The 26,107-nt window shown below is 43.1% G+C and overlaps 1 protein-coding gene across 1 annotated transcript; it reads right to left on the minus strand.

Moving 5' to 3' along the window:
- Positions 1-294: 294 nt before the first annotated feature.
- On the minus strand, positions 295-25,832 carry LOC137142212 (cryptochrome-1-like). Its single transcript, XM_067531453.1, has 10 exons — positions 25,420-25,832; positions 23,621-23,737; positions 19,018-19,165; positions 15,719-15,859; positions 14,638-14,808; positions 12,810-12,950; positions 11,902-12,053; positions 10,925-11,022; positions 5,900-6,010; positions 295-552 (listed from the first exon to the last, which is right to left on the minus strand). Exons 1-10 carry the CDS (start codon positions 25,830-25,832, stop codon positions 455-457), a joined length of 1,590 nt encoding a protein of 529 aa, XP_067387554.1. The 3' UTR covers positions 295-454.
- Between the last annotated feature and the right edge of the window lie 275 nt (positions 25,833-26,107).

Consider the following 26,107-nt stretch of genomic DNA (forward strand, 5'->3'; position numbering starts at 1 on the left):
AGTGATGGCATATAGCACTGGCTCCAGAAAACTGTACTGCAGCCCCAGTTTCACATGCTTAACTTTAAGTACACGAGTAGCCGTATTGAAACCAATAAGACTGCACATGTGCTTAACATTTCCACATGCACATTAGTATATGTTGCTGAATCGAGGACTGTGAGCCCACATGTAGGTTTGGTGCACACAACCAAGTACAGTTTTAGGGCTTGTCTACACAGAGCAGTAACATGGAGTGGGGAAGGGGGGGGTGTCTGATTTTTAAAGCGCACTGTATTGCATATTTATTGGTCCATGTAGAACCAGCTGTTGTGCACTAAAAAGTCCCAAATGCATTTAAATGTAGCACAAACCATTTGTCCAGTACAGTCAGTAACTGTTCACATGATTCCCCCAACAAGAGTCTGAAGCTTCTCTTTGCCATTCTAAAGATGTTGGTGAGTCCTTACAGAATCTATGTTTGTTCTCTATTCTTGGCACGTTTTCCTTTCTTTGAATTTTCTTCAGAGAGTTCACGCTTTAGCCCCATTTCCATTGGATCATCCACGACATCTAGGGAGGGGGAAAAAGAGGAAAAGCATAAAACCACTGCATAAAGGCAGCCTTGTGGGTAGAGCATTGGTCTGGGACTCAGGGGACCGGTGTTTTATTTCCAGCTCTGCCACTGGCCTGCTGGAGGACATTGGGCAAGTCTCTTCACCACGCCTACCAACATTTCAAGTGGCTAAAGTGGGACACAGCACCACTCAGGTTTGGCCCATCCACCCCTCTGTAGATAGAGACAGAGGGGCAGCTGGACCAAACCTGAATGGTGCTGCAACCATGTGTGCCAGGTCACAATGCCACTCCATTTGAGGTCCTAGGACAAACTATCATTTCCCTTGGCAGCCTTGAATGTGGGAAATGTTCACTTCAGCTGGGACAGGGGATTTTGGGGGTCAAAGCCAGACAGGCCTGGGACTGTTAGGAGGTCTTCTTCCCCTCTCTGTGTCTCAGTATCACCACCTGTAAAATGGGGATAATGATAGTGACCTACTTTGTAAAGCTTTGACATCTACTTGAAGTGTTATATAAAAGCTGGGTATGATTATTATTATTTCTATGGCTGTATCAGATGTGACGTTCAGTGATGACCGCTGTCATATAAAATTACAGAGCACATGTACAATTGTCTTAAATTTGTTGGCAATATGAATGATCTGGGAGCCGGAAACTCTGGAGTTTCACTGCTGGCACTGACACTGACAAACCACTTCTATTTGTGTAAAAGGGATAACAATTTGCCTACATGACAGGGTTGGTGGGGGGATTAAATGGTGAATGTTTGTACAGTTCTGTCTGTAAGGAGATAACAGCTAATATGCATAATATCTGAGAAGCAGTGGAATCATCTTCAAGAAAGATGACTCGAGAAATACCCTTTGATCAAGAAGCTTTACTTCCCTGTTCCAACTGTTCATTTACTAGCTGTTGATACTTTACCAGCTGTCTTACAACTTTACACATCTCCAGACTATGTGTCAGGTTTAGGATCTCCAACAGCATTTGATTCCCTTTGACACAGATTTCTTTCCTAAGTCATGACTTTTTTATCAGACTTTAAAAGAAATTGAACAAATGTTGTGCTTTAAAGGCCCTGATCCTGCACTTTTGTCTGCACAAGCAAACCCCCATGCCCATATACAACGCCACTGAAAGGAGTACCCAGAGAAGTTTCTCAAATACTTTTTTTGTGGTTCAGATTTCTTTATCCAGTCTAACACATTCCGAGCATGAGCATCACATTTACTTACATCAAGTGCAGTTCGCATAAAATATTTTAGGTGAGATCCTCAGCCAATGTCAATCGAGGGACCTCCATTTCAAAGGAGCTATGCAGATTTACATCAGCTGAGCATCTTTCACTGAATCTCATTAGTTAAGTATGGGGTATTCTGATCTATGAACAGAAATGACACAATCTCAAGTTATTGTATTAAGAAAAACATTCTTAGGAAGAAAATACTGAGGCTTGAGTTGCAGGAAGGAATTAGAATAATTTGATTAAAAACGTTCACTTTCTATTTCTTGAATCTGAATTGTGTGGGGCACAAGGGGTTTCAGAAGATCTCTCAAACATGCCTATGCAATGTCTGCTTTGACTCCTTAATTTGTTATCTATGGAGTTAATCCATTTTAGCAAAGAAGAGAAAAGAGAAATATATTTAGTGCTGTAAGACGGCAACTCCACTCAACTCTGTCAAAGGCTTTTCTGTAACCATCCTCTTTTTCATAACTTTCTCAAAAGAGTTTCCTGTAGTTGAAATCATCACATGTGGTTAACTCAAAGGTGATTTACCACACTGGATCAGATCAATGGTATATATAATCCTGTATCCTACTTGCTGTCATATTGGATCAATTCAACGGAACATCTAATCCAGTATAATGTCTGACAGGATGCTGGGGGATGCCCAATATTTGTGGGGCACAGAGCTCAGGTCTAAGGGGGCACGCCAGCAGGCAAATGGCAGATCTTCTCTCCTCCTCACTTGTTGAGGTTGCATAAGGGGTTGCTGTGCCCCCTCTAGCCATTAGTTTGGAATAACCTACTAAGAGGCACTGATATACACAAGAAGCAGATCAACTGAGTAAGAGGAGGCAATTTTTGCAGTCAATTTTCAGACCAGAACCATAATTTCAGATACCTAATATAAAATAATTGTCTTTGATGACTCAGCTGGAATATATCTGAGCTAAGGGAAATTTTTTTACCTCTTGGCAGCAAATAGATGTTGACAAATTCAGATTTCATAGAATCATAGAAGATTAGAGTTGGAAGGGACCTCAGAAGGTCATCTAGTCCAACCCCCTGCTCAAAGCAGGACTAACCCCAACTAAATCATCCCAGCCAGGGCTTTGTCAAGCCGCAGCTTAAAAACCTCTAAGGATGGAGATTCCACCATCTCCCTAGGTAACCCATTCCAGGGCTTCACCACCCTCTTAGGGAAAAACTTTTTCCTAATGTCCAACCTAGACCTCCCCCACTGCAACTTGAGACCATTGCTCCTTGTTCTGTCATTTCCTAATGTAGCATTTAGCAAGATGGGACAAATTCTTACTCTGGTAAAATCTCAACTTGTATTAAAGGGCAGACTAGGCCTTTAGCACAAATCAGTACCAAACATAAATTTAAACAAGAGAGTTTATGGATTTCCACAGCAATAGGAAATTAATTCCCCAGTAAACATGGCATGGGAGGAAAAAGTTCTATCTAACTGCAGGAGTTCATATGTAGACGATATACGTTTTAATGATCTGAAACAAAAATACTGGACAGAGTTTTTAACTGTATAGTCAATGAAAAAGCTTCACGCATCTTTCACGAAAGGCTCCTCAGTTCCACTGCAGCCATTTAAAAGCAAATGTACTCAGCAATTCTGTTAGATTTAACACTAACACCTAGCAAAATAAGACCTTGACATCAATACCACACACTTAGGAATAGGCCTGGATTCTAGAAGGAGCCCAATAAGTTAGATTTCAAACAAACTCAGGCTGATATTTGTTAGAGGCATTTCATTCTGACACGATGAAGTACTTTTCGTAAGATTACAACAAATTTATGCAAGAAATGTAAAATTTGAGCCCCGTATTTTTTTCCATTCTATATCCATTCATATCATCTATCTATATCATTCAAAACGATGATCTTTGGGAAGGAATCTGCTCAGTCAGAACTCCAGATGTCTCAGTCCACAATCCCTCATGAACTTGAGGTCTTTTTAGGGTGTAATAAGCCAATGAGTCTAACTAAATCTCATATTAAAAATACATCATGCTCCTTTCTTCTTCCCAAAACAAAATGGACACTTAATATGTGGACTCAATATGACGTCTAGAAATCTGGATTGCTCTCATTACGCCTAGTGAACACTCGATTTATGCCAGCTAAGCATTTTTTTACATTCCTCAGCAGATGTAACCCTTTCAGTGCTACTGCACACACAGTACTTTCTTCTGTTTCCATTCACTCCAACGAAGGTCTAATCCTTTCAATGACAGTATAAATTAACCCATTTCCCCCTTTTCCCCTCATTTCTTTGGGCACAATTTTTTGTGCATGTCTTTAGCAAAGCTTTTGATACAGTCTCGCACAGTATTCTTATCAGCACGTTAAAGAAATATGGTATGGATGAATGGAATATAAAATGGATAGAGAACTGGCTAGAGCATAGGGCTCAACGAGTAGTGATCAATGGCTCCATGTCTAGCTGGCAGCCAGTCACAAGCGGAGTGCCCCAGGAGTCGGTCCTGGGGGCGGTTTTGTTCAACATCTTCATTAATGATCTGGAGGATGGGGCAGATTGCACCCTTAGCAAGTTTGCAGATGACACTAAGCTGGGGGGAGTGATAGATACCCTGGAAGGTAGGAATAGGATACAGAAGGACCTAAACAAACTGGAGGATTGGGCCAAAAGAAATCTGATGAGGTTCAACAAGGACAAGTGCAGAGTCCTGCACTTAGGATGGAAGAATCCCATGCACAGCTACAGACTGGGGACCAACGAGCTAGGCAGCAGTTCTGCAGAAAAGGACCTGGGGGTTACAGTGGATAAAAAGCTGGATATGAGCCAGCAGTGTGCCCTGGTTGCCAAGAAGGCTAATAGCATATTGGGCTGCATTAGTAGGAGCATTGCCAGCATATCGTGGGAAGTGATTATTCCCCTCCATTCGGCAGTGGTGAGGCCGCATTTGGAGTACTGTGTCCAGTTTTGGGCCCCCCACTACAAAAAGGATGTGGAGAAGTTGGAGAGAGTCCAGCGGAGGGCAACAAAAATGATTAGGGGTCTGGAGCACAAGACGTATGAGGAGAGGCTGAGGGAACTAGGCTTGTTTAGCCTGCAGAAGAGAAGAATGAGGGGGGATTTGATAGCAGCCTTTAGCTACCTGAGAGGGGGTTCCAGGGAGGATGGAGCTAGGCTGTTCTCAGTGGTGGCAGATGACAGAACAAGGAGCAACGGTCTCAAGTTGCAGGGTGGGATGTCTAGGTTGGACATTAGGAAAAAGTTTTTCACTAGGAGGGTGGTGAAGCACTGGAATGGGTTACCTAGGGAGGTGGTGGAATCTCCATCTTTAGAGGTTTTTAAGCTGCGGCTTGACAAAACCCTCGCTGGGATTATTTAACTGAGGTTAGTCCTGCTTTGAGCAGGGGTTGGACTAGATGACCTCCTGAGGTCCCTTCCAACTCTATGATTCTATGTGTGGAATATATAGAGAAGAAATGAGATGTCCATGTTCCTCATTGTTAACAGAGGTTTTATACAGAGATGATCATTTTGGTCCACTTGTGACCAGATTTGTAGATCAGTATTTACAGCATTTAATCGGTGGTATGTAACATATATTGGATATACAGATGGAACATGCTGGCTGGTGAGATTGTAGTTTGGTGTAACGGGGATATAACTGGATACATACAGGACATACTTTATGTGTATCGTCTGTGTGACAGATACGGCAATTTCCTAAAATATCTCTGGAAGATCTTACTCTGTTAAGTTTATGTATCATCACAAATCTCTCCTAAATGTCTTACGTATTGAGAGATGAAATAAAATCTGTAATATTACTATATACATATTAAAATGATCACGTTATTAAAAACAATGGGTACACATCTGGCATTTCAAAGAAAGAGTAACTGGTTATAATAATTAACTATTTCTAAAGATGAGTTCACACCAGCTGGGATCGAACCCACTGTGGCTAACAATGTTTGTTATGAGCAGTTTTCAAAAATCAGGGCAGGAGAACTTCACAATGCTAATCACGCTGAAAGAGCACACTTTAATTCACAATCATGGCTAGCACTCATATTGCAATCACACTGAATGTGCAGTCTCTTAGCTTATCTTACCTCTTGTGAGCTGTGCTGTTCCATACTGTTCTTCTCTGACCCGTTTCATGAGCTGAAGATTATGGTCACTGGCTTCCTTGTGGTTTACCATAGGAAGGGGGTAATCTTGACCTGATACAAAATATGGGCAACCATTTCTACAAATGTGATTTATTTAAACACCATCTTTTCAAATGGATTTGCACCAGAAATTAAAGTATTCATGTATTTTTATTTTTTTACTCTTCCATTGAATACCAAATGATACATCCTGGAACATTGGGAATGAAATTCATCCCTGTATCAAGGGTCAATGCACCACATCAGTCTGCGTTTTCTGCTAGTCCTCTACAAGAGGGTGAGATAATAAGATAACCAGATAATAAGAAGATCTTAGTGTGACCCAAGAACTCCTGGATGCCAACTGGCAAGGGGGTTACAGGAATATCCTGATTCTGGTATGTACATTCTGGTTCACCAATTAATGTCGTGTAAGGTCTTAAATGAAAGCTGGGGTCACACTGGTTATTAATATCATTGTGAAACTATATAAGGAGTTATGTATATATATTGACAATATGTTTTAAAGTCTGTATCAAGGCAGTGTGGACAAACAGATTTTCTGTCAGACAAGGGATGTTTATTCACTTGTCTCTCTGTTGAAATGTAAGTGCAGCACTGTCTCATTCACAATGGGTTTCCTATCACCTGTCTAAGCTAAATGCAGATGAAGGATTGTAAGAATTTTAAAAAGAAACTAACGGGTAGAGAAACAAAGCAGAAACTTATCTTGAGATACATTTCAAAAGTTTGCTGGACTGTATCCAGGAAACAAAAAAATCCCCATCACCCTACACCTAGGACGTAAATGGGCAGTATGTTTACCTTCATGAAAATTGGCTCACAACTAATCTCGGTTGAAATGCTGCAGAGGACTTTGGGGGCGAGGTAGATACCTTTAGATAGGAGGTTAAGTTAAGTTTAGTTTCTAGAAAGCATTATGACTTTGTTTTATATGCAACTTTTTGTTTCCATTATTGTCACTCACGCTCTCTTGAATCTTTGGTAACACATTTACTCTTGTTTTCACTATCAGTGTATCTCAGTGCTGTGATATTAAGCAGGACGCTGATCTAGAGTTGAATCACATGCCGGTTTGTGCATTGTTCCCTTGGGGACAGCAGCCCTAGTGATTCTGTGAGTGTTAAGTGGATAAGGGCTGGACATTACAGGGGAATGCTTCAAAGGGGCTTGGGGACTGGAGTGCACCTGTTGTTAACCTGAAAGGCAAAGTAAATGCTGGCATGGCTCAGAGGGGAATGCTTGGCTGGCGAACAGGCTGGTTGCGTCAGGGAGCTGACACCCAGTTAAGCTCCAGCAAGTCTCCTTCATGCTGGAGGCAGATGGGTAACAAAGTGACTCTCAGTCCTGTGCACCCTAAGAACTGTCACACTTAGATCTTAATTCCTCCTGTGCCGCTGACACATCAGCCAGTCCAGTTCCTCCACTGATTATGGTTGCTTGCTAGTTGTGCTATTTCCTCCCAGGTGATGCCAGCACATTCAATATCTTCTGTCCTGGTCTTCTGACAGTTATTTTGTGGCTTTCCTTGCTTTCTTTTTCCTTCCTTGGGTATCTAATTCAATTATTGCTTAGTATGTCTCCCGTTTTCCTTATGGTATACATGTCCCAACCACCTGAACATTTTTTCTTTGAAGGTATTTTCTAACATGTCCTGGTCTGTCTGCACCCTTGCTCTTACGTTTGTTATTTTTATCTTTCTATGAAATGTGTAATATCATCCTCAGCCATCTGTGATGTGCAGTCTCCAACCTCTTTTTCTAAGTCACTGTCATCAGCCAATTCTCTGTTCCATACAGTAGCATGCTCAGTACAACTGCATGGTATAATCTGACCTTTTGTTTGGCATAGAAACCTCTGTTTAACCAGATGTTCATTCTTCCAGAAGTGGTGCTTGCTTTTCCTAGTCTTGTATAAATATCTGTACCACCGCCACTTTCAAATGTCATCACACTCCCCAGATAGTAGAACTCTTCTACCTGTTCAATTTATTTTCCATCCACTTACAGCTTTGCATCTGTTGTCTAGCTTCCTTCCTTCAAAATTTTCATTTTCTCTGCATTTACTTTCAATCCAACTTTTGCTACTTTCTGTTCTAACTCTGACGTAAGGGCAAGCATTCCGTTCCACATCCTACTTAGTAAAGCAATGTTGTCGGCAAAGTCAAGGTTATGTAACTCATCTCTGCTAAGCATTTTACACTATCCATAATGCCTTTTGTTGCCCATTTCATCACCTGGTCTATTGCTAATGCAAAGAGGATTAGTGATAACACACAGTCTTGTCTAATTCCTGCCACAATACTCAGCCACTCACCCAGGCCTGTATCCGATCTTACCGCACATCTACTTCACATAAATTCCTTATTATGTTGATCAGCTTTTTCTGGCATGCCACAGCTTCTAGCAATATTCCACAGGGTCTCTCTGTGGATACTATCAAATGAGTAAAGTTGATTAAAATGGGTTTTTGCCAAGCACTAGCTTTTTTTGATGATCTGTCAAAGACTGAATATTGATTCACAACATGATCACCCTAGACGGAACCCAGACAAGAAGAGTTATTGAGAAGAGTTATTTTAAAATATAGTTTGAATTTTTAGCCCAACAAAACCCGTTTAAAGAAAACGGGGTTGGTATTTGGGGACCTTTGGGACAAGGACCATCTTTTTGTTCTGTTTTTGTATAGCACCTAGCACACTAGCACAGGTGTGACCGCTACTTGAATATCGTGTCCAGTTCTGATGCCCACGCTTCAAGAAGGGTGTTTATAAATTGAAGAGGGGTCATCAAAGAGCCATTAGAGAGATTAAAGGATTAGAAAACATGCCTTATAGCGATTGAACTCCTTGAGTCTACATATTTAGTTTAACAAAGAGAAGGGTACAGAGTGACTTGATTTCAATGTACAGGTACTTACATGGGGAACAAATATTTAATAATGGGCTCCTCAGTCTAGCAGAGAAAAGTATAACACAATCCAATGGCTGGAAGTTGAAGCTACAACAAATTCAGACTGGAAATAAGGTGTAAATTTTAATGGTGAGAGTAATTAACTATTGGAACAATTTACCAAGGGTTGCGGTGGACTCTCCATGACTGAAAATTTTTAAATCAAAATTGGGTGTTTCTCTGAAAGACCTACTCTAGGAATTATTTTGGGGAAGTTCTTTGGCCTGTCTTATACAGGAAGTCAGATGAGATGATCCCAATGGTTCCTTCTGGCTTTGGAATTTATGAATCTATGAACTGGGGTCCTGATCAATAATTGGTCTCTAAGTGCTACCTCAATGCAATTACTACTAACTCTCTTACAGGCTTTGAAATCCCAGCCAAGATTTTGTGCAACTATTAGACACACACACATATATATAGAGGGCCAAATTACAGCTGCTCCAGTCCATGTCCGCTATGACTGGGGGAGCGGCAGATAAACCCTTCCCTCTTGCAGCAAGTCCATGTCGGAGGTATCGGTATCTTAGGCTGCAGAGAACTGGGCCACAGTGCTAGTGGTTGTGCTAGTGGCCCCGAAGTAATATGTCTAGGCGGGGCATTACTGGGACTAAGATAGCAGCCTGGATCTTCCCATAGGTCCCATGCTGCATTCAATTGCCTTTCTGCTGGAACATGGCTTGGTGGAGCAACCAAGAAATGCCCTTGAGGCAGAAATGAGATTCGGACGCTTGATCCTCTGAGTTACTTTGTTCTCAGCATCAGTTTTAGCATCCTATGGCACTGTGGCTTGCTTAGGAAAGCTCAGCCTGTTGTGTTTGGCATTATAGCCATGTCTATCGATTGGAAAGGGAGACACTTAAAATCAGAGAGTGGACAAGTGACAGCTGTTCCTTCTTGAAATTTGACATTGCTGAACTGTTCCGTGATAGAAATTATTAACATCCGTTTCATGACATTTATGCTTTGGTCTGTGGCTTCCTTACTCCAACACTCAGAAAGCATATGGCTGGCATAACCACAGCAGGCTTGCTTTTCATGTATCTATTTTAGGTACTTATATGGCCCCAATTTCCACAGCATCTGAGTGCTTCACACTCTGTTAATGTATTAATTTGCATAACACCCCCTGTGAGGTAGGGAAATTCTATTTTCCCCATTGTTCAGATACAGAATACACAGAAAGGCTAAATGATTTCCCTAAGGTCACATAGGAAACCTGTAGGGCAACAAGGACTTGAAACCACATCTCCCCAGTCATAGGCTACTGCCCAAACCACTGGGTTACCCTTCCTCACATGACTTCAGTCCTCAAATAGACTCCCAGCAAAATCCTGGATCTACTGAAGTCAACAGGAGTTTGGCCATTGACATCCCAGTTTTCACCCACAATTTCACAAGTTTTCACTGTGCAAAAATCATTACAAATCCCCAGAACACTGCCCAGTCCCAACCCTCTTTATCCCAGTGTGAAGACACCACGGGGTGATGTATGGCAGCATATGGAGAAGTAGATGACTCGCTCAGTGCTTCGGGTGTTAGCCTGGGACTTGGGAGCAGTAGGTTCAGTGCCCAGCTCCACCACAGATCTCCTGTGTGAGCTTTGGCCCTTTGTCTCTCTGGGCTTCAACTTCCCATCTGTAAAACAGGGATAATAGCACATCTCTACCTCACAGCGGCAGATGAGGATAGCGACATTAAACATTACAAGGCACTCAGATACTATGGTGAATGGGGCCATGTAAGTAGACCTGACAGACAATAGCCTGAGGGACTGCATTAGCTTTGGTACATGAGACAATATTAAGGCAGAGCAGATCCTGAGGCCATGCTGCGGTTTGTAATAACGAATCATCTTTATCGGAGAGCTGAACCAAATGGAAACGTTAGGCGAGTCCATTTTAGAAAGTAAAGGCCAAATCCTTGTTTAAAAGGTTACATTTTCATCTCAAGCAAATACTTATTTCACACAACCGTATCAGTAGCAAAATTCTTAATATGTCCTCGGAATTACCTATAATACATCCAGCCTGCTTCTGTACCTCTTCTGGCGCTGTCCAAGGCTCATAGATGTACTTGGAAGGAAAATTCATTAGCACTGGGAGGTATTTTCTACAAAAAAATATATATACACACACACACATATATATATATATATTTAAATTCTGTAGGCAAATACTTGAGTATTTCAATGCAGGGCATATAAGAGTGCTAAGCAACCATGTTGATGCTTCAGCATGTGTCTCTCAGCTGTATGAGTTTCGACAGATCTAAATGAATCAGACAGTAGGAGGAAGCAAGGGAAAAAGGAGAATGTATGCTTAGACACAAAGACCCAGTTAGCGCCTGATCCTGTGTTTATTGGAGGCTATTGTAAAATTGCCAGTTACTTAAAAATGAGCCGGATCAACACTTTTATCGGCAATGACAAGATACTAATGATCTTGAGTGCTTTTCATCAGTAACTCTCAAAGCATTTTACAAATGAGGTCAGGATTATGATCCCCATTTTACAAATGGGGAAACTGAGGCACAGAGCAGGGAAAGAGGTCACCCAGCAGGCCAGTGGCACTGGTGGGAATAGAACCCAGCTCTCCTGAGTCCCAGTGCAGGGTTCCACTAGAACACACAATGACAGGACCAGACAGCATGGTAGGGATTGATAAACTATTGCACTATCAGAAGTTTTCAAGAGTTTGACACAGGTCCTTTAGAGAGGAAGGATGGCTGAGTGGTTAGGGAAGTACCTTGGGACCTGGGAGACAGTTTCAATACCCTGCTCTGCTCTGTGTGCCCTTAGGCAAATCCTTTAGTCTCTGTGCTTCAGCTCCCTCATCTGTAAAAAGAGGATAATAACCCTGCCCAGCCTCACAGGGCTACAAGATAACAACAGTTAAGACTGCGAGGTACTCAAATACTACAGTAACAGGAGCCAAACAAGTACCTAAAAACAGTGGGGAAAAAACAGGTTGTTACATTGTGTCTTCTTACCGGATATACTGCCCTTCTGGATCCGTGCGTTTGCCAAAGCGAACTGGGCAGAAAATGCGTGTGTACTGATGGAAGAAAGCACTGGCTGACAGCCACATCCAATTTCCTGCATTGATGCTGTAGTCCGCATCCAAAAGCATCTCTTCAAACACCTGTATTCCATGAGAAATTAAAGAGAGAGGAAACTACACTTCTTGGGAATGGGGGAACACCTATGTGGCAAGGAAGTAAAGAATGAAGGTCTGTGAAATAAAGGGAAAAGGCTGTTGTTAAAGGGACACTGAAATAGAGTGCTAACCCTTTAAGAGCAGGGAAGGCTGGGAACTATCTGCAGTATAAAATAAAACTTTTACTAGGAGGAAGTCAGTCTGGGCAGGCTATGGTGAAGGAAAGACCTGCAGGCACAAAGGGACCTAGGGCTTGGTTAGGAGGCATGGATAGGGACTATGCCTGATGTGTATATGTATTTGTTTTTCTCTCTCATGGCTAATAAGCTGGAATTTGGATCCTGGAGTCAGGATTCAGGAGATCTAGGTTCTATTCCTGGCTCTGCTACTGGCCGGCTGTGTGATGTTGTGCCAATCACTTCTCGTTGTGCTTCTATTTCCCCTCTCAATCTTTGTCTCATTTATTTAGGTTATTAGCTTCTTCACGACAGTAACTGCCTCTTATGACACATGTCTCTGTACAATGCCCAGCACAATAGAGTCCATATCTCAATTGGGGCTGCTGAGCTCTACTGTATTAAAAATAATACAGTACTGCTGACACAACCTTACCCCAGGTGCACAGTATAATAAAACATTGCTCTACAGGTCAAATCCTCCAGAAGGTTTGCATTTCACACGGGCTTCTCCAAAGCACCTTTAGGAACAGGCCAACAAACAATGAACAAAAAGCTTGCGAACCTTCATGCCCTCTTCCCAGCTGATCCAGAGGTCTCCTCGAGTCAGGAAGCAGGCAACAGCGTGTCGAGCAAGGTGGTGAATCCAGCCTTCCTGAAGAAGCTGAGTCATGATAGCATCAATCCATGGAAACCCTGTCTGAGCCTAAGATGCACAAAAGATTTCAGTCCTGCTGCTCCATATACACCATGCTCTGTTCCCTACTTCACCTCCCAGAAATGCCTCTTCTCTCTCTTGCCCTTTCTTTCTACACAGAGGCCAGTCACTTTGTCAGAGAATCAGGCAGTAGGAGCAACTCTTCTTTACACTGGAGAGTGACCTAGCCACTGGGGTATGGGATATTCTGGCGCAAGAGGCCAGGGAATGAGAGTGAGAATGACTTTAGAGCGTAGTGGGAGATCCAAGTTCACATACCTACTCCAATGACTATTTATTTATACAAAGTGGAACAGCTTTAACAGGAGAAATTGAGAGACCAGTGGCTTGGGCATTTACCTGCATTGTAGAAGAACCAAGTTCAAATCCCTTCTCCACATCAGGGAGAGGAGGGAATTGAACTGGGGTCTCTCACATCCCAGAACAATACTATAACCACTGCACTTGAAGTTACAGGGGGTGGCCTCCTCCTCCCCAGAAATTTTTTGGGACCAAACTATTTGGCAAATTTGTTTTGAGTCAACCAAAACTGCATGTTTCAGCAAATAAACTATTTGTCCAAAAATTTCCCCCCAGCTCATGATTCTCCCTTGGCTAGCAACGTGCATTATCATAGACATCTGTGTAAAACAGGTATCAAGCATCATCAAATTGGAATGATTGCATTTTGCAGAGACAACATAGGGCACAAGACCGCAGAGGACTACATTTGTAGCAGTAGGTTGCCAGAATATGCAAAGATGTTAGGATATTATGAGGAAGACATTAAGATTCAAATAGCCTATTATTCAGCAGCTACTTGGCTAAAGAGGCGTATGTAGTCTAAAAGGTGAACAATGAGAGGCTAGTTCCTATCCTGGCATCGATGAAGAGGAACGTCTCTGTGGCCCTGGGAAAACAATTTCATTGCTCTGTGCCTGTCTTCCTATCTGTAAAGCAGGTATAACGACACTTGCCTATGTCTTGGGGGTGCAGTGAAAAGTCAACGTTCCTCAAGAGGTTTGAAGAGCAGCAACTGACAAAAATATTGATGATGTAGTTATATGGATACACTGCCCTGATGGGCCTGGAGTGGGCTCTTTGTGTGTGAGAGTTGTGTACCTATTATATGGGTTAGGCTCCCTGAGTTTTGTTTGTTTGGAAAACTCTCCAAAGAGTCAGCAGGAAATAAAAAAAATACCCAGGGGCTATGATGGGTGAAACATAACTGCAGGATCCTGGGGCAGAAATGACAACATAGTCCTTCATCTCCTCCTCCTTTAGTGGCAGATATTTAAGACACTGTTAGATCTTCTCTTCCTTCAACCCTTCTGAATTTTCTCATTGGGGTTTTACAGACAGTCAGGAGAATAGGCTGAAATGGGACCTAGCGTCTCCTGGCTTCCAGCCCTGTGCTCAGGTGTCTAGAAGGTGGATGGATTATATTCAATTCTCTGGTCAATATAAACTTTGATGAAGTCAATATCTTCCTAAGCATTTAACTCCCTATAGTATTTTGGGATACCGTTTGCATGAAAGTTACTCCATGAAATGTATGTTGTACCCAGCGGATTGATTTTAAGAAAAATGCTATTCACAGTCCTGTGACGTGCACTGTTGCAAGCACTGCACTAGAAATAGCCAACAAGAGAAATAAACAGATCGGTTCTGTTCAAATGGAAATGCAACACGTTACCGTTCTCCACTTGTGGAGTCTCTCTGCATCCTGGTACCAGTCAATCTGAAGGCAGATGGGGTTCCCCACCATTTTGGTAAAGTTAGGTGTCGCTGATGCCACTGTATAGAAGAATTCTCTCCACAGAAGCTGTCCTTGAAGTGATACTGGTGGCAGAGAGTGGTTCTTTGACTGCAACCGAGACACAGGACTGGAGCCTCCACGTGTGTAAATCATCATAATTCCATTGAGTTGTTGAGCCACAATAATTGACACCAGCTCATGATCTGGCCCACAGAATACAGCTGAAAACATCTGCCAACTTTATAGCATTTTACTATTGACTCCAAGAGCCAAGATCTGAAGGAATGTTTTCAGTACCAAAACAGAGTGAGCTAAAATCCCCTAAAACGCAATATTCTCCGACCTGCTGGGATAATTTTCTGCATCTTCCTGACCTTAGAGGCAAACTGGGATTTCTTTCTGCAGCAAGAATAAAAACCTAAGATCCCTTAAACCAGACCCACACTTACTGATATATAGTTACTCAGATTCATGCACTGAAGAGTAGCCTTTTTAAAAATAGTAATGAGAACCCTTGTTTCACATTAATGAAACACTGAGATATCATTCCTGCAAATGGATCCCCCAAATGGACCTCTGTGCCCATGCAGACTGTGAAACAGTCTCCATGTGGGGTGACATTTTCCAGGCTTGTTCTCAATGGTAATTTCTTCACCTTAGGTCTTGTTGACTGAAAACCCCATTTAACTCTGTGAAGACACCTTTAGCTCAATTTTAGCTGGTTGAGTTACAGCCTAGGCTCTTTCCCTTCTCCCCAATTCAATCACTTTAGCCTGTACTAAAGGACAATTGCTTTGTCTTGGCTACAATTTTAGAGCTAGATAATATGAGCTAACATCACACTTTTAAATCCTAGTCCAGGCAAGGCTTTAATCTATTTAAGGATAATATTTCAAGCAATATATAAAGCCACTTTGCATTGTTAATAGGACTGTTGCTGAGGGGGAGACTAGCTCTGCTTTAGGAAATCGCTAGATAACCATTGTGTTTGATTGATTTTCACACAGTGTTTTCTTACCTGAGCATAAATGTTTGATAATCTATAAAAAAAAGTCCGAACTGACAAACAGCCAAAGCTGAAATAGGGACTCAGTCCTGTAGTACTTGGAAGCAGAGAATTTGGAAGTGTTTTTGGTTTAGTAAAATTTGCTATCCAGCCCTAAAAAGAAAAAGAAGAACCAAATTTTAGGCAGAAAACCACAACCTATGTTCTGTTAATGAACAGAAAACAGCTGTGAGCAGGTGGCTTTCCCACTATACTCCAAACACAGGCCATACAAGTTGCGGCAGGTCAAAACTTAACTCATTCCTGGAGTTGGGCATTATTTGTGAAAAGAACTCAAATCAAAATGAAATACAAAATTTAACCCAAGTCTTTTCCTCAGGCTTGGATGACCCTGGGCTTCCCCCTTGAGGATAGCTCAGCCCACACACTCTAAGTCTCCTGGTGAAAGCCACTCCCACTTTTCTTATAGCCAGTGGGGAAATTTGCCCCCCTGCAATAGTGTATCAACAAAATTCACTTTCCGGCAGGATCTGGAAATACCTGCTAAGAAGTTGAGGCTTTTCAACCTGTTACAAGAACCCAAATGAGACAAGCCTATCTTATTTCTTTCTGTTTGTGCTGTTTGCGCTAACAGGTGGCATGGAATGTCTCTACTGACAGCCAGTAGCCTTCTGGTCATCAGAATCATTTCAAAATGTATGTATAGGTAATTGTTTGCAGTGTTATTGTAGCCTTGCTGGTCCCAGGATATGAGAGCGACAAGATGGGTGAGGCAATATCTTTTATTGGATCAACTTCTGTTGATGAAAGAGGCAAATTTTCAAGCTTCACAGAGCTCTTCTTCAGGTCTGGAGAGGCAATCAAAGTGTCACAACTAGTTACAAGGGGCGATGGATTGTTAAGCATAAGGAGTTAACACATGTTGCAAGAGACCATTCAAGATGAAGTGGGGGGAAATTAAAACCTCTGCAGGCATAGGACAAAGGAGGGTTAGTGGGTTACAGACTATTGTAATGAGATATAAAACCAGTATCTTTACTGAGTCCATGATTTTTAGTGTCTAGCAAAGTTATGAATTTTAACTCCCATGATCATCTTTAGGAGTTAAGGCAAGTCACCAGAAGGTGATAAACATGCTTCGGTTAGGCAGGAGGAAAGAAACGTTTCTCTCTCTCTGGATGGTCATGTGTATATTACATATGGTCTGATTCACAATGGAGGCCTATCTACAGTGTGAGCCGAATGTTAATCAAGAGACTGTAAAGTCAGTAAAAAAGGAGCACAAAGGAAGAAACAACTAGAAGGTCCTGTTTACAAGTAAAGACAATGTGTTGTTGGGGGTATAGAGAGACACCCTTCATCCTTCCACTGAGGAGATGAACTGTCAGTGTGTCCTGTCCTATGAAAGGAGGGTCACAGCCAACCTGGCTGGAAAATGACACAGAGACTTTGGGTGAGCTAAACATCATTGGACAGGAAAGTATCTTGTTAATTTAAGTCTAGGCTCTAAAATGTGCGTTATGATCATGTTTTCCATGTAACCATTTTTTTCCAATACTTTTACTTACTACTTCCCAAATTTCTATTTTTTTGTTAAATAAACTTTTGCTTGTTTTCACTATCAACATGTTTAAGGGCTGTGTGTTTAAGTGGAGCTTCGATTGAGGGCATAACTGGTGAGCAGGGGGGACTGTTCCTTTGGGAGCACTGAATCTGTGAATATGGTGCCTGTTCAGTTGAAAGGGGGCTGGACCCTCCGGGGAGATGTTCAGAAGGCTCGGGGGTTTGAACGTGCCTATCGCTAACCTGTCGAGAGACAGCAGGGCCTGTGTAGGCCTAAAGGACAGGGCTCATGTTGCCTGTAGCCGGTGGAGTTGGGAATGACACCCGGCAGGCACAGATAAGACTTCCTTACATTTAGGGCAAGTGGTAGCAAGGGGAATGCCTGGGAAGCGTCACAGTTGTGGCTGTGGAACTGGTTGCAGATTGTGCTTTAGACTCTAAACTTTCATTTATATATAATCTGGTCTTAAGGCTGCAAAGAAAACCTTCAAAATATGAACTGAAACAAACTAATTCAGAGACGTCTTCTGAGAACAATGGGATGAGTGGAATAATTGAACAGTTGAGGATAATTGCTCTGAGAGAGGGGTGAACTACTCCCATTTGTCAATTGGGTGTTAATTCGGAAACCTAATTTTGATCATTAATGACATTATCAACTGTTTTGCTGATGATTTATTTCAGCACAAATGAGCAACTAATGAGCTTTCCCTACAATCCTAAAGAGCCTGCCTGGCTCCTCAAGGACCAAAAATCCCAACTGCCTGCTACCCAGCTACCAAAAACTCCAGCTTTCCCCATTACAACTTCTGCAATGCAATCATGTGTTTTCAACAGACGATTCTTGGCACCTAATATTGACAATGCGGAGGTTGTAATGAAAGAAACTGAATTTAATATAATAAAAACTAACCCAAGGGATACCTCATTGTTTGCATTATATATTTTCGTATTTCTTGCCATAACAAACCTCCAGTTTTGAATTTAATGGAAGCTGTCGTGGAATTTCCTGTTTGTCACACTGTAGTGTTACGGAAACTCTGGGTCATTCTTACAGAACATAGATCTGGTTTGCTGCAGGCCGCCTGAAGCCTTCGTAAAAAGCCTCTGTTCTGACTTACATCAAAAGGGACCGGTATAAAGACACAGCATGCCAAGTGTTACCCCAGCTCATACCTCTCAAGTTACTCTGTGCACCACAATTCAAGGGCAACAACAAAATCTGAGCTAGAGTGGCCGTTGTCAAATCAGGCATCAAAGGTAAAGGAAGCCCTATCTGGAATACTTAATTCTTCAAATACATCAACTTTCTGTGTAAGGCCAGAGACCAGGCTGCTTCTAGTCCATAGACCCCCAAAACCTCAGGTTCCTCAAAGAAGCTGGCAGAGGTGTTGTCAGAGGAGTATTCTACATTTATGAGAGGATCCACTTGGGTGTGACTATACCAAACTACAGATCTTTTCCACTTAGCCTGGTATGTGGCTTCTGAAATGCCAGGAGGACGTGAGTTGTTTGCTTTGAGACACCTATGCCAATGGGTGTATGCCCTGCCAGGATCCAAGAGTTGGGATGAAGCACGGTGCTTTGGTGCTGAGTGATCCTTTACAGCCAGCCTCTCCACTTGCTGGGGTCAGACACAGCCATCTGCAGCAGGGCTAAGGGCCATAATAACCTGGGTCAGTATGGAGCTATTACCAAGCATCCAGAGCAAGAGGAAAAGGAATGGGCACACTGAAAGCGAGACTGACCTGATTTTTCAAGTGTTGTTCCAGTCGCTGCAGCCCTTCAGTTTCCCCTCCTCTCCAGGGTGACCGGCTCTCTTGGGGGATACCCAAATCCTCAGGGAGAGGCACTCTGTAACACTCACCCAGGCCCAGCTCAGGAGGCTTACATCTCCTAATTTAAAAGAGAGGCCTCTTTCAAAGAGAGAGCATGACGAAGAGGAGGGAGGACGAGCACTTCCCACCCAGCATGCCAAGGAGATCACTCCTCTTTAATCATGGTACAGGGATGTCGTGTAGCCAGGGTCCCAACCCGCAAACTCCTTGAAAGAACGTTAGCAGGGAGTTGTGATCAAGAGACAGAATGAGCTAGCCCTGCAGCCATTAAAGGAGACAGCAGCAGAACAGTGAAAAGCCGGGGGACATGCCTCCCTCACCTCACGTGGCTGCACCTGTGAGCAGACCACTCCATGACCGCTCCATAGTAGGAGCATTGCCAGCAGATCGAGGGAAGTGATTATTCCCCTCTCTTTGGCATTGGTGAGGCCGCATTTGGAGTACCGTGTCCAGTTTTGGCCCCCCCCCACAGAAGGATGTGGACAAACTGAAGAGAATCCAGCGGAGGGCAACAAAAATGATTAGGGGGCTGGAGCACATGACTTAGGAGGAGAGGCTGAGGGAACTAGGCTTGTTTAGTCTGCAGAAGAGAAGAATGAGGGGGGATTTGATAGCGGCCTTTAAGGGGCTTGAAAGGGGTTCCAGGGAGGATGGGGCTAGGCTGTTCTCAGTGGTGGCAGATGACAGAACTAGGAGCAATGGTCTCAAATTGCAGGGGCGGGAGGTCTAGGTTGGACATTAGGAAAAAGTTTTTCACTAGGAGGGTGGTGAAGCACTGGAATGGGTTACCTAGGGAGGTGGTGGAATCTCCATCCTTAGACGTTTTTAAGGCGTGGCTTGACAAAGCCCTGGCTGGGATGGTTTAGTTGGGGTTGGTCCTGCTTTGAGCTCCTGAGGTCCCTTCCAACCCTCATCTTCTATGAGTCTATGATGAATGAGCACAAGCTAGGACACAGGGAGGCCCTCTGTGGTGGGACACCAGACAGAGTGACACTGGATCTGAGAAAGCCAGGGTGAGCGACAGGATGTGTCTGAGCTGGGGATTTGCTCACTGTAACCTGGAGTGGGAGCAAGGTTGGGGACATGCACAGATCACTGCCACTGGGACAGGAGTGCAGAGAGGCAGTTCTCAGCACTGTAGGACGCAGAGAGAGGGAGACAGGAGTGCAGTGCTCAGGTCTGGGTCCAGCTGCAGCAAAGCCCTTGCACTGCATACTGTCTCACTCCCAGTCCGCTGTGTTTGCAGCAGGGAGGGCCAAGGTGCTTTCCTTCTGGTCCCTCCCCTCCAGCTGTTTCCTCCTAGTCTTGGGTGGCAGGGAGGGAAGACGCTCTCTGGCTTGTAGCATCTTAAAGACAGAGTCCAAGCCCAACCTCCCACATCTTCTTCCAAGCCCTGTTCCTGCCCAATCTCCAGGCTGTCCCTCCCACCTCCCTGGGCTGTGATAGATTTTATCAGGGGCAGATGGCAAAGTCGTTCCTTTCAACTGTCCTCTCCATCTGTCCCTTGCTAATACAGGAGGAGGTTCCCCTCTGCCCCTGCCCTTCAGGCTGCTCCTGGTCTCCTAGGGCTGTGGCCCTTTGAGCTAGGAAGAAAAAGAAGAGGGTCAATCAGGGGCCCTGACTCATCCAGCACCCACATAAAAATAGAGTTATGTTAAAAAGGCCTTTTTGCTCACCCAGAAAAATGGGCGCAGCCACATTTCAGTTGCACCTGGAAATGAACTGGAAGGCAGTGCAGATCTCAGAACACTGGCATAATGTGGGCCCTCCATGAAGCATATCACTAAGCAAGCATGGGCCTCTGTATCTGTCATCGTGTATTTAAAAAGGTAACCAGGAATTTGAAAAGTAAACAGAATGTAAGAAAACCCATAAGCAATCTATCTATCTACGCTCCTAGCTCTCATCACTGTAATATCTGGGGGTGTCACCATAACCAATTAATTCTATCTTCACACCACCCCTGTGAGGGCCATTTCACAGATGGGGAGCACAAACAGAGGGTAGATTAAATGACTGGCCTGTGGTTACACAGGAAATCTGTGGCGGAGATGGGAATGGAATGTCTGAAATCCCAGTCCAATGCTCTGTCTACTAGACCATCTTTCCCGCCCATATGCAACTCTGCTCTGCAACACTAACTTCACTACTTTCAGAACAAAATACAAAATTTCTCTCTTTGACTCAGTTTCTCTCAGTAATATCTGTGTGCATGTGAAAACACACACACACAATGTAACCCAGTCTACTGCATCAGCAAGGTCTGAAGAAATAGATGCCTGCGTAACCTTAACTCTGGCCCCTTGTGCATTAAATTAATAGATTTTAAATCCCAAAGGGACCGTTATGACTATATAGTAATCATAGTATAGAATTTCACCAAGTGATTCCTGCATTACACCCATTATTTCCGTGTTAGCTACAGTGTGTTTTTTAGAAAGAGACATCCAAAGATTTCAAGAGATGGAGATTCCACCACATCCCTTTGTTAGTCAGTCCCTTCCTCCTTCAAACACATAATAGACCAACCAACACTGAAGAAACCCATCCTAGTTACATCCGTTCTAGCCAACTACCACCCAATGTCAAACCTCCCATTCCTAAGCAAGCTCATAGAGAAGCTAGCAAAATGCCACTTACAAGCTCCTCTAACTGAAACTAACAGTCTAAGACCTGGCCTGAATCCACAATACAGACAGGGGACTGAAACCGCTTTAGGGACACAGATGGATGATCTCCTTATGTCACTGGATGAAGGACAGCCATCCATTTTAATCCTCCTGGACCCGTCTACAGCATTCAACACTGTCAACCACTGGACGCTGCTGTCTCACCAGAGAGAGGTGGCAGGGGAACAGGATAGTACACTAAAATGGTTTGAGTCCTTCCTGCAGGGATACACCCAACAAGAAGTGAGGGGAAACTAAACCTCCACTATTAGTCCTCTCACCTGTGGAAAGCTACAAGTATCAATTCTCTCTCTGGGCCTTTACAACACTGACATGCAGCCACCAGATAAACTGGTGAGAAAACATGGACTCAGCTGCCAGCAATAGGATGATGACACCCAGCTCTATCTGTTCTTCACCACATATGACCACACTACTGCCACCAAGATGGCCCGGTGCTTGGATGAGATCAGCTCGGAGATGAAGAACAGCTGGCTGAAGCTGAACCCAAGCAAGACAGAGGGAATGCCGGTGGGCAGAGCATTTTGAAGAGTTTGCAGCCATGGTGCAGTCTCTTTGGTTGAAGGTTCACACCCACAGTTGGTCAATTCACTTCACAGTTAGTTGTACTCTTGGATTCCTTGGTGGTGCTAAGATCTCAGACAGCAGCATTGACAAGTAACGCTTTCTATCCTCTCCAGTTGGCTAAGAGGCTCCGTCCCGTCCTGGTGGATGATGACTTGGCTTGTTATTCAAGAATTGGTCACCTCTCAGCTGGACTACAGCGATGAGATACACCTGGGCATGAGGGTCAGCACTTAGAAAACTCAACTAGTGCAGAACACGGCAACGTGTCTCCTCAGAATCACAAGGTACTTGGAATATAGGACACCCATCCTCTGCGGCCTACACTGGCTTGCCATGGAATGCTCAATCAAGTTCAAGGTCTCAGTCCTTATCTCCATGGCATGGCCCAGGGTATCTAGTAAATAAGATACTCCACTGTGCTTTTCCCCTGGGCAGAGAATGAGAGACCAAGCAGATGTTTATCACTTTGCTTAATGCACTATGGGAAAGTGCTCAGATACCACGGTGATGAGCATAGTATAAGACTTATACAGAATAGAATGAAGTTGTTCCAGTGGTTAATTAACTTTACTTGTAAAAATCTGCCTGATTATGTCTAGCTTCAACTTCCAGCCATTGACTCATATTATGCCTCTGTCTGCTAGATTAAAGAGCTTTCTGCTATTAGAAATCATCTCCTGATTTAGGTATTTATAGACCCTGATCAAGTCACCATCTTCTCTTGGATGAACTCAATAGAAGGTGCTCCGTAATATCTCACTATAATGCAGGTTTTCCAGACCTAAAAGTACTCTTGCTGCTCTTCCCTGAACCTCTTCAGTTTTTTCAACATCCGTTTAAAAATGTGGACACCAGAACTGGACACAGCATCCCACTAATGGTCACACCAATGTCACATGCAGAGGTAATGCCACCTCCCTACTCCTATGTGATACTCCCCTGCTTATACATCCAAGTACAGTATCAGTGTCTTTTTGTTCTGCGTTTGCCCAGTGCCCAGCATAATGAGGACTTGGTCCATAACTGCATCACCTAGATGCTATGCAGTAATAATAATAACTATTATTATAATTTGAGCCCTCTTAGCCACAGCTGCACATTCTTTATACATACAACCCATTATTTAATTACATGTTAAAATAATGCAATATATCATCAAACTGTGCCATTTAAACGGGCCAAATCCTTCCCTCACAATAAGAGAGAAAAGAGCACTTTACTGGGTTGTCAACTTTTGCTGTATGAAAATAACTTACTGGAAATCCTCAGCTGTAACGTTTCGTACAGGTATGTCAGGGTCTCCAAGTACAGACAGAATATGAAGAAATCTCTTGTATGTCAAGGGGGGAGTCCCACCATTCATATCCAAAATCCTGAACAAGAAAAGAGCACTTGTAGTATGAATATAAACCAATGAGAAAATGGAAGCTGTAGGTGCTGGTCAGGTAGGCAGAGCTGATGAATAAACTGGCTACAGCACAGAGATGAAACATCCCTGTAATGAGGTTACAGGTACAGATGTCACAGTCCAATGCATTCATTCAAAGGCCCACTAACTTCAATGGAATTACGCGCAAGTGTCTGGGTCTATTTGCACTGATCCAATGGCAGGGTTGGGGCCTTTGTGGGGAATCTGCTATTGTCTTTTACATTTTTTTAAACAGAATACGTATAGAATTAGAAAGACTCTGTTTTTATTAATTTCAACAGATTATATCCGTGTTGGTTTCCAAAATGTTTTATATTTTTAAATCAACTTAAAAACTTTGCACTAGCAAGAAATTTAAAACAAAAAGAAATTCTCCTGGTCACAGATGACACCTGCAAGAACCAAAGGACACACAAATCTTTTTGTGGGATGTGGTGTGTGGAGAAGTGGAGGGGAAATCAGCCTTATTATGGAAGATAGTGACAATCCAGGGCCTCAGTCATGCAATTTGCTTTTTGTGGGCACAGCCTAGCACCCAGATGGAGCTGCAGTGACTAAAATGGACTTTTGTGCTGGCACAAGGAATTCTCCCTATGGAGAACAAGATGTAGGTTCAGAGCTTAAGAGAGATTTCCATCTCTCCATAGCAACCACAAGCAATCACAAATTTAACCTTCTAAATTTAACAAAAATAATTTAATTACAGCATCCACTAACAATCATCAAAATATACAGCCAGGGAAGTTAAAATGTTGATGGTGCCCTCCTTTGCTTGTCACTTATGTCCAGCAATCAATTACTGAGGTCCCAAACCTGTAAATGCTTATCCATGCAAATAAGTTTACGCATGCAAATAGCCTCTTTGAATTCAACAGGGCCCTTCACATAGACAGGTTTACTCACATGCATAAGTGTCTACAGAATCAAGGGGTTTATTAATAATACGAAACACGATTTTATCTCCAGATTTGTAACGAATCTCCAATATCTGCTGTCATTCAGTTTTGAATAAACCACAAACAGCATCAGATGGTTGTGTTTGCATTTTAATTCCTTTCTCGGGCAAAAGTTTAAGTTGATCAGAAAACCCCAAATGCTTGGAAATAAAACATTGATATAATAAGAGGAAATGGGTAAAAAAAAATAATTGCATCCTTTCCAGCTGATTTAGATGTTGTTTTTTAAACAGCAGATTATATAAAAGATTGAAATAAACCAAATGACCAAAGGGTACATATTAATAAAACCTTTACATCCTAACTGGTATTCCAAGTCCCAATTCCAGCTTGTGTGCACTCGCACTGTAAGCTCCAACCTCTGCTCCTTCCTGACTGGCACTAGGGTGACCCGACATCCCGATTTTATAGGGACAGTCCTGATATTCAGGGCTTTGTCTTACATAAGCACCTATTACCTCCCACCCCCTGTCCCAATTTTCCACACTTGCTCTCTGGTCACCCTAACTGGCACACAATGTTACATTCATCACAGGAAGCTCAACTCGTTAAAAGCTCAAACATTAGACTCTAAAAGAATCAGCATCACTGGGCATTTGCCGCTGATGTTTGTTAAAGCTAAAACATAAACAAAAGACCACTGAGAAATTGCCCTGGGGCAGGTACATACCGTCTGATGTCGTAAAGCGTGTGGCCCACCAAGGAAAGCACATCAAATCCCATCTCTCCCCCCAGAACTTGTATGGTTCTCTCCATCTCTTTGTAAAATGGTTCTATCTCAGCATCCAAAGTCACCTGGGTAATGTTCCACTTTTTAACGTGGTCTCGAAGAACCGACTCGTACTCTCCTTGAATAACCAATAAGCAAGAGTCCAGTTTAGTTAAGTTCCTCTGCAGATCCTCGAGGGACTGCAGCAGGAAATGCCAGCGCAGAGTTCCTATATTCATCGCCGACATCAGGAACTTTCTATCCAGAATGTAGACTGGATACACAACCTCCGAGGACTCCAGTGCGGCCAACAGCGTTGGGTTGTCATGGAGCCCAAGTCCCTTCTGGAAGAGATGAACGGTCCGATGAGGCATGTTTGGCATTTACATGAGATCTGTAAAAGAGGGGATTCCTGAAGTGGAGGGATTTCCAAATCCACATTAAAATGGGAAAATCATTAACAGCTAAAATGGAAATTTGAAGAGTTGTCCGCTCTGTAAGAGAACTGATTGATACACACAGCACATTAGCACTGCCAGAAGCTTTCCACATCAGAGTGGGAGGGCTCTAGAAGATATGATGCCTCACAAGGCAGGCAGAACTGAGACAGTGAGTTTCTTGTAGAAGGATTACAACAAAAATAATACCA

The sequence above is a fragment of the Emydura macquarii genome, unplaced genomic scaffold, assembly GCF_026122565.2.
Source record: "Emydura macquarii macquarii isolate MOO-44397 ecotype Brisbane River unplaced genomic scaffold, CSIRO-AGI_Emac_v2 contig_3220, whole genome shotgun sequence".
Classification (NCBI taxonomy): domain Eukaryota; kingdom Metazoa; phylum Chordata; order Testudines; family Chelidae; genus Emydura; species Emydura macquarii.

Excerpts from the sequence above, each read along its gene's own strand:
- LOC137142212 (XM_067531453.1), bottom strand. The coding sequence starts at position 25,832 with ATGCCTCATCGGACCGTTCATCTCTTCCAGAAGGGACTTGGGCTCCAT. Across the intron at positions 14,809-15,718 it reads TATCAAACATTTATGCTCAG|TCAAAGAACCACTCTCTGCC; the intron begins GTAAGAAAACAC and ends TCTCGGTTGCAG. Across the intron at positions 12,054-12,809 it reads GCTGGGAAGAGGGCATGAAG|GTGTTTGAAGAGATGCTTTT; the intron begins GTTCGCAAGCTT and ends CATGGAATACAG.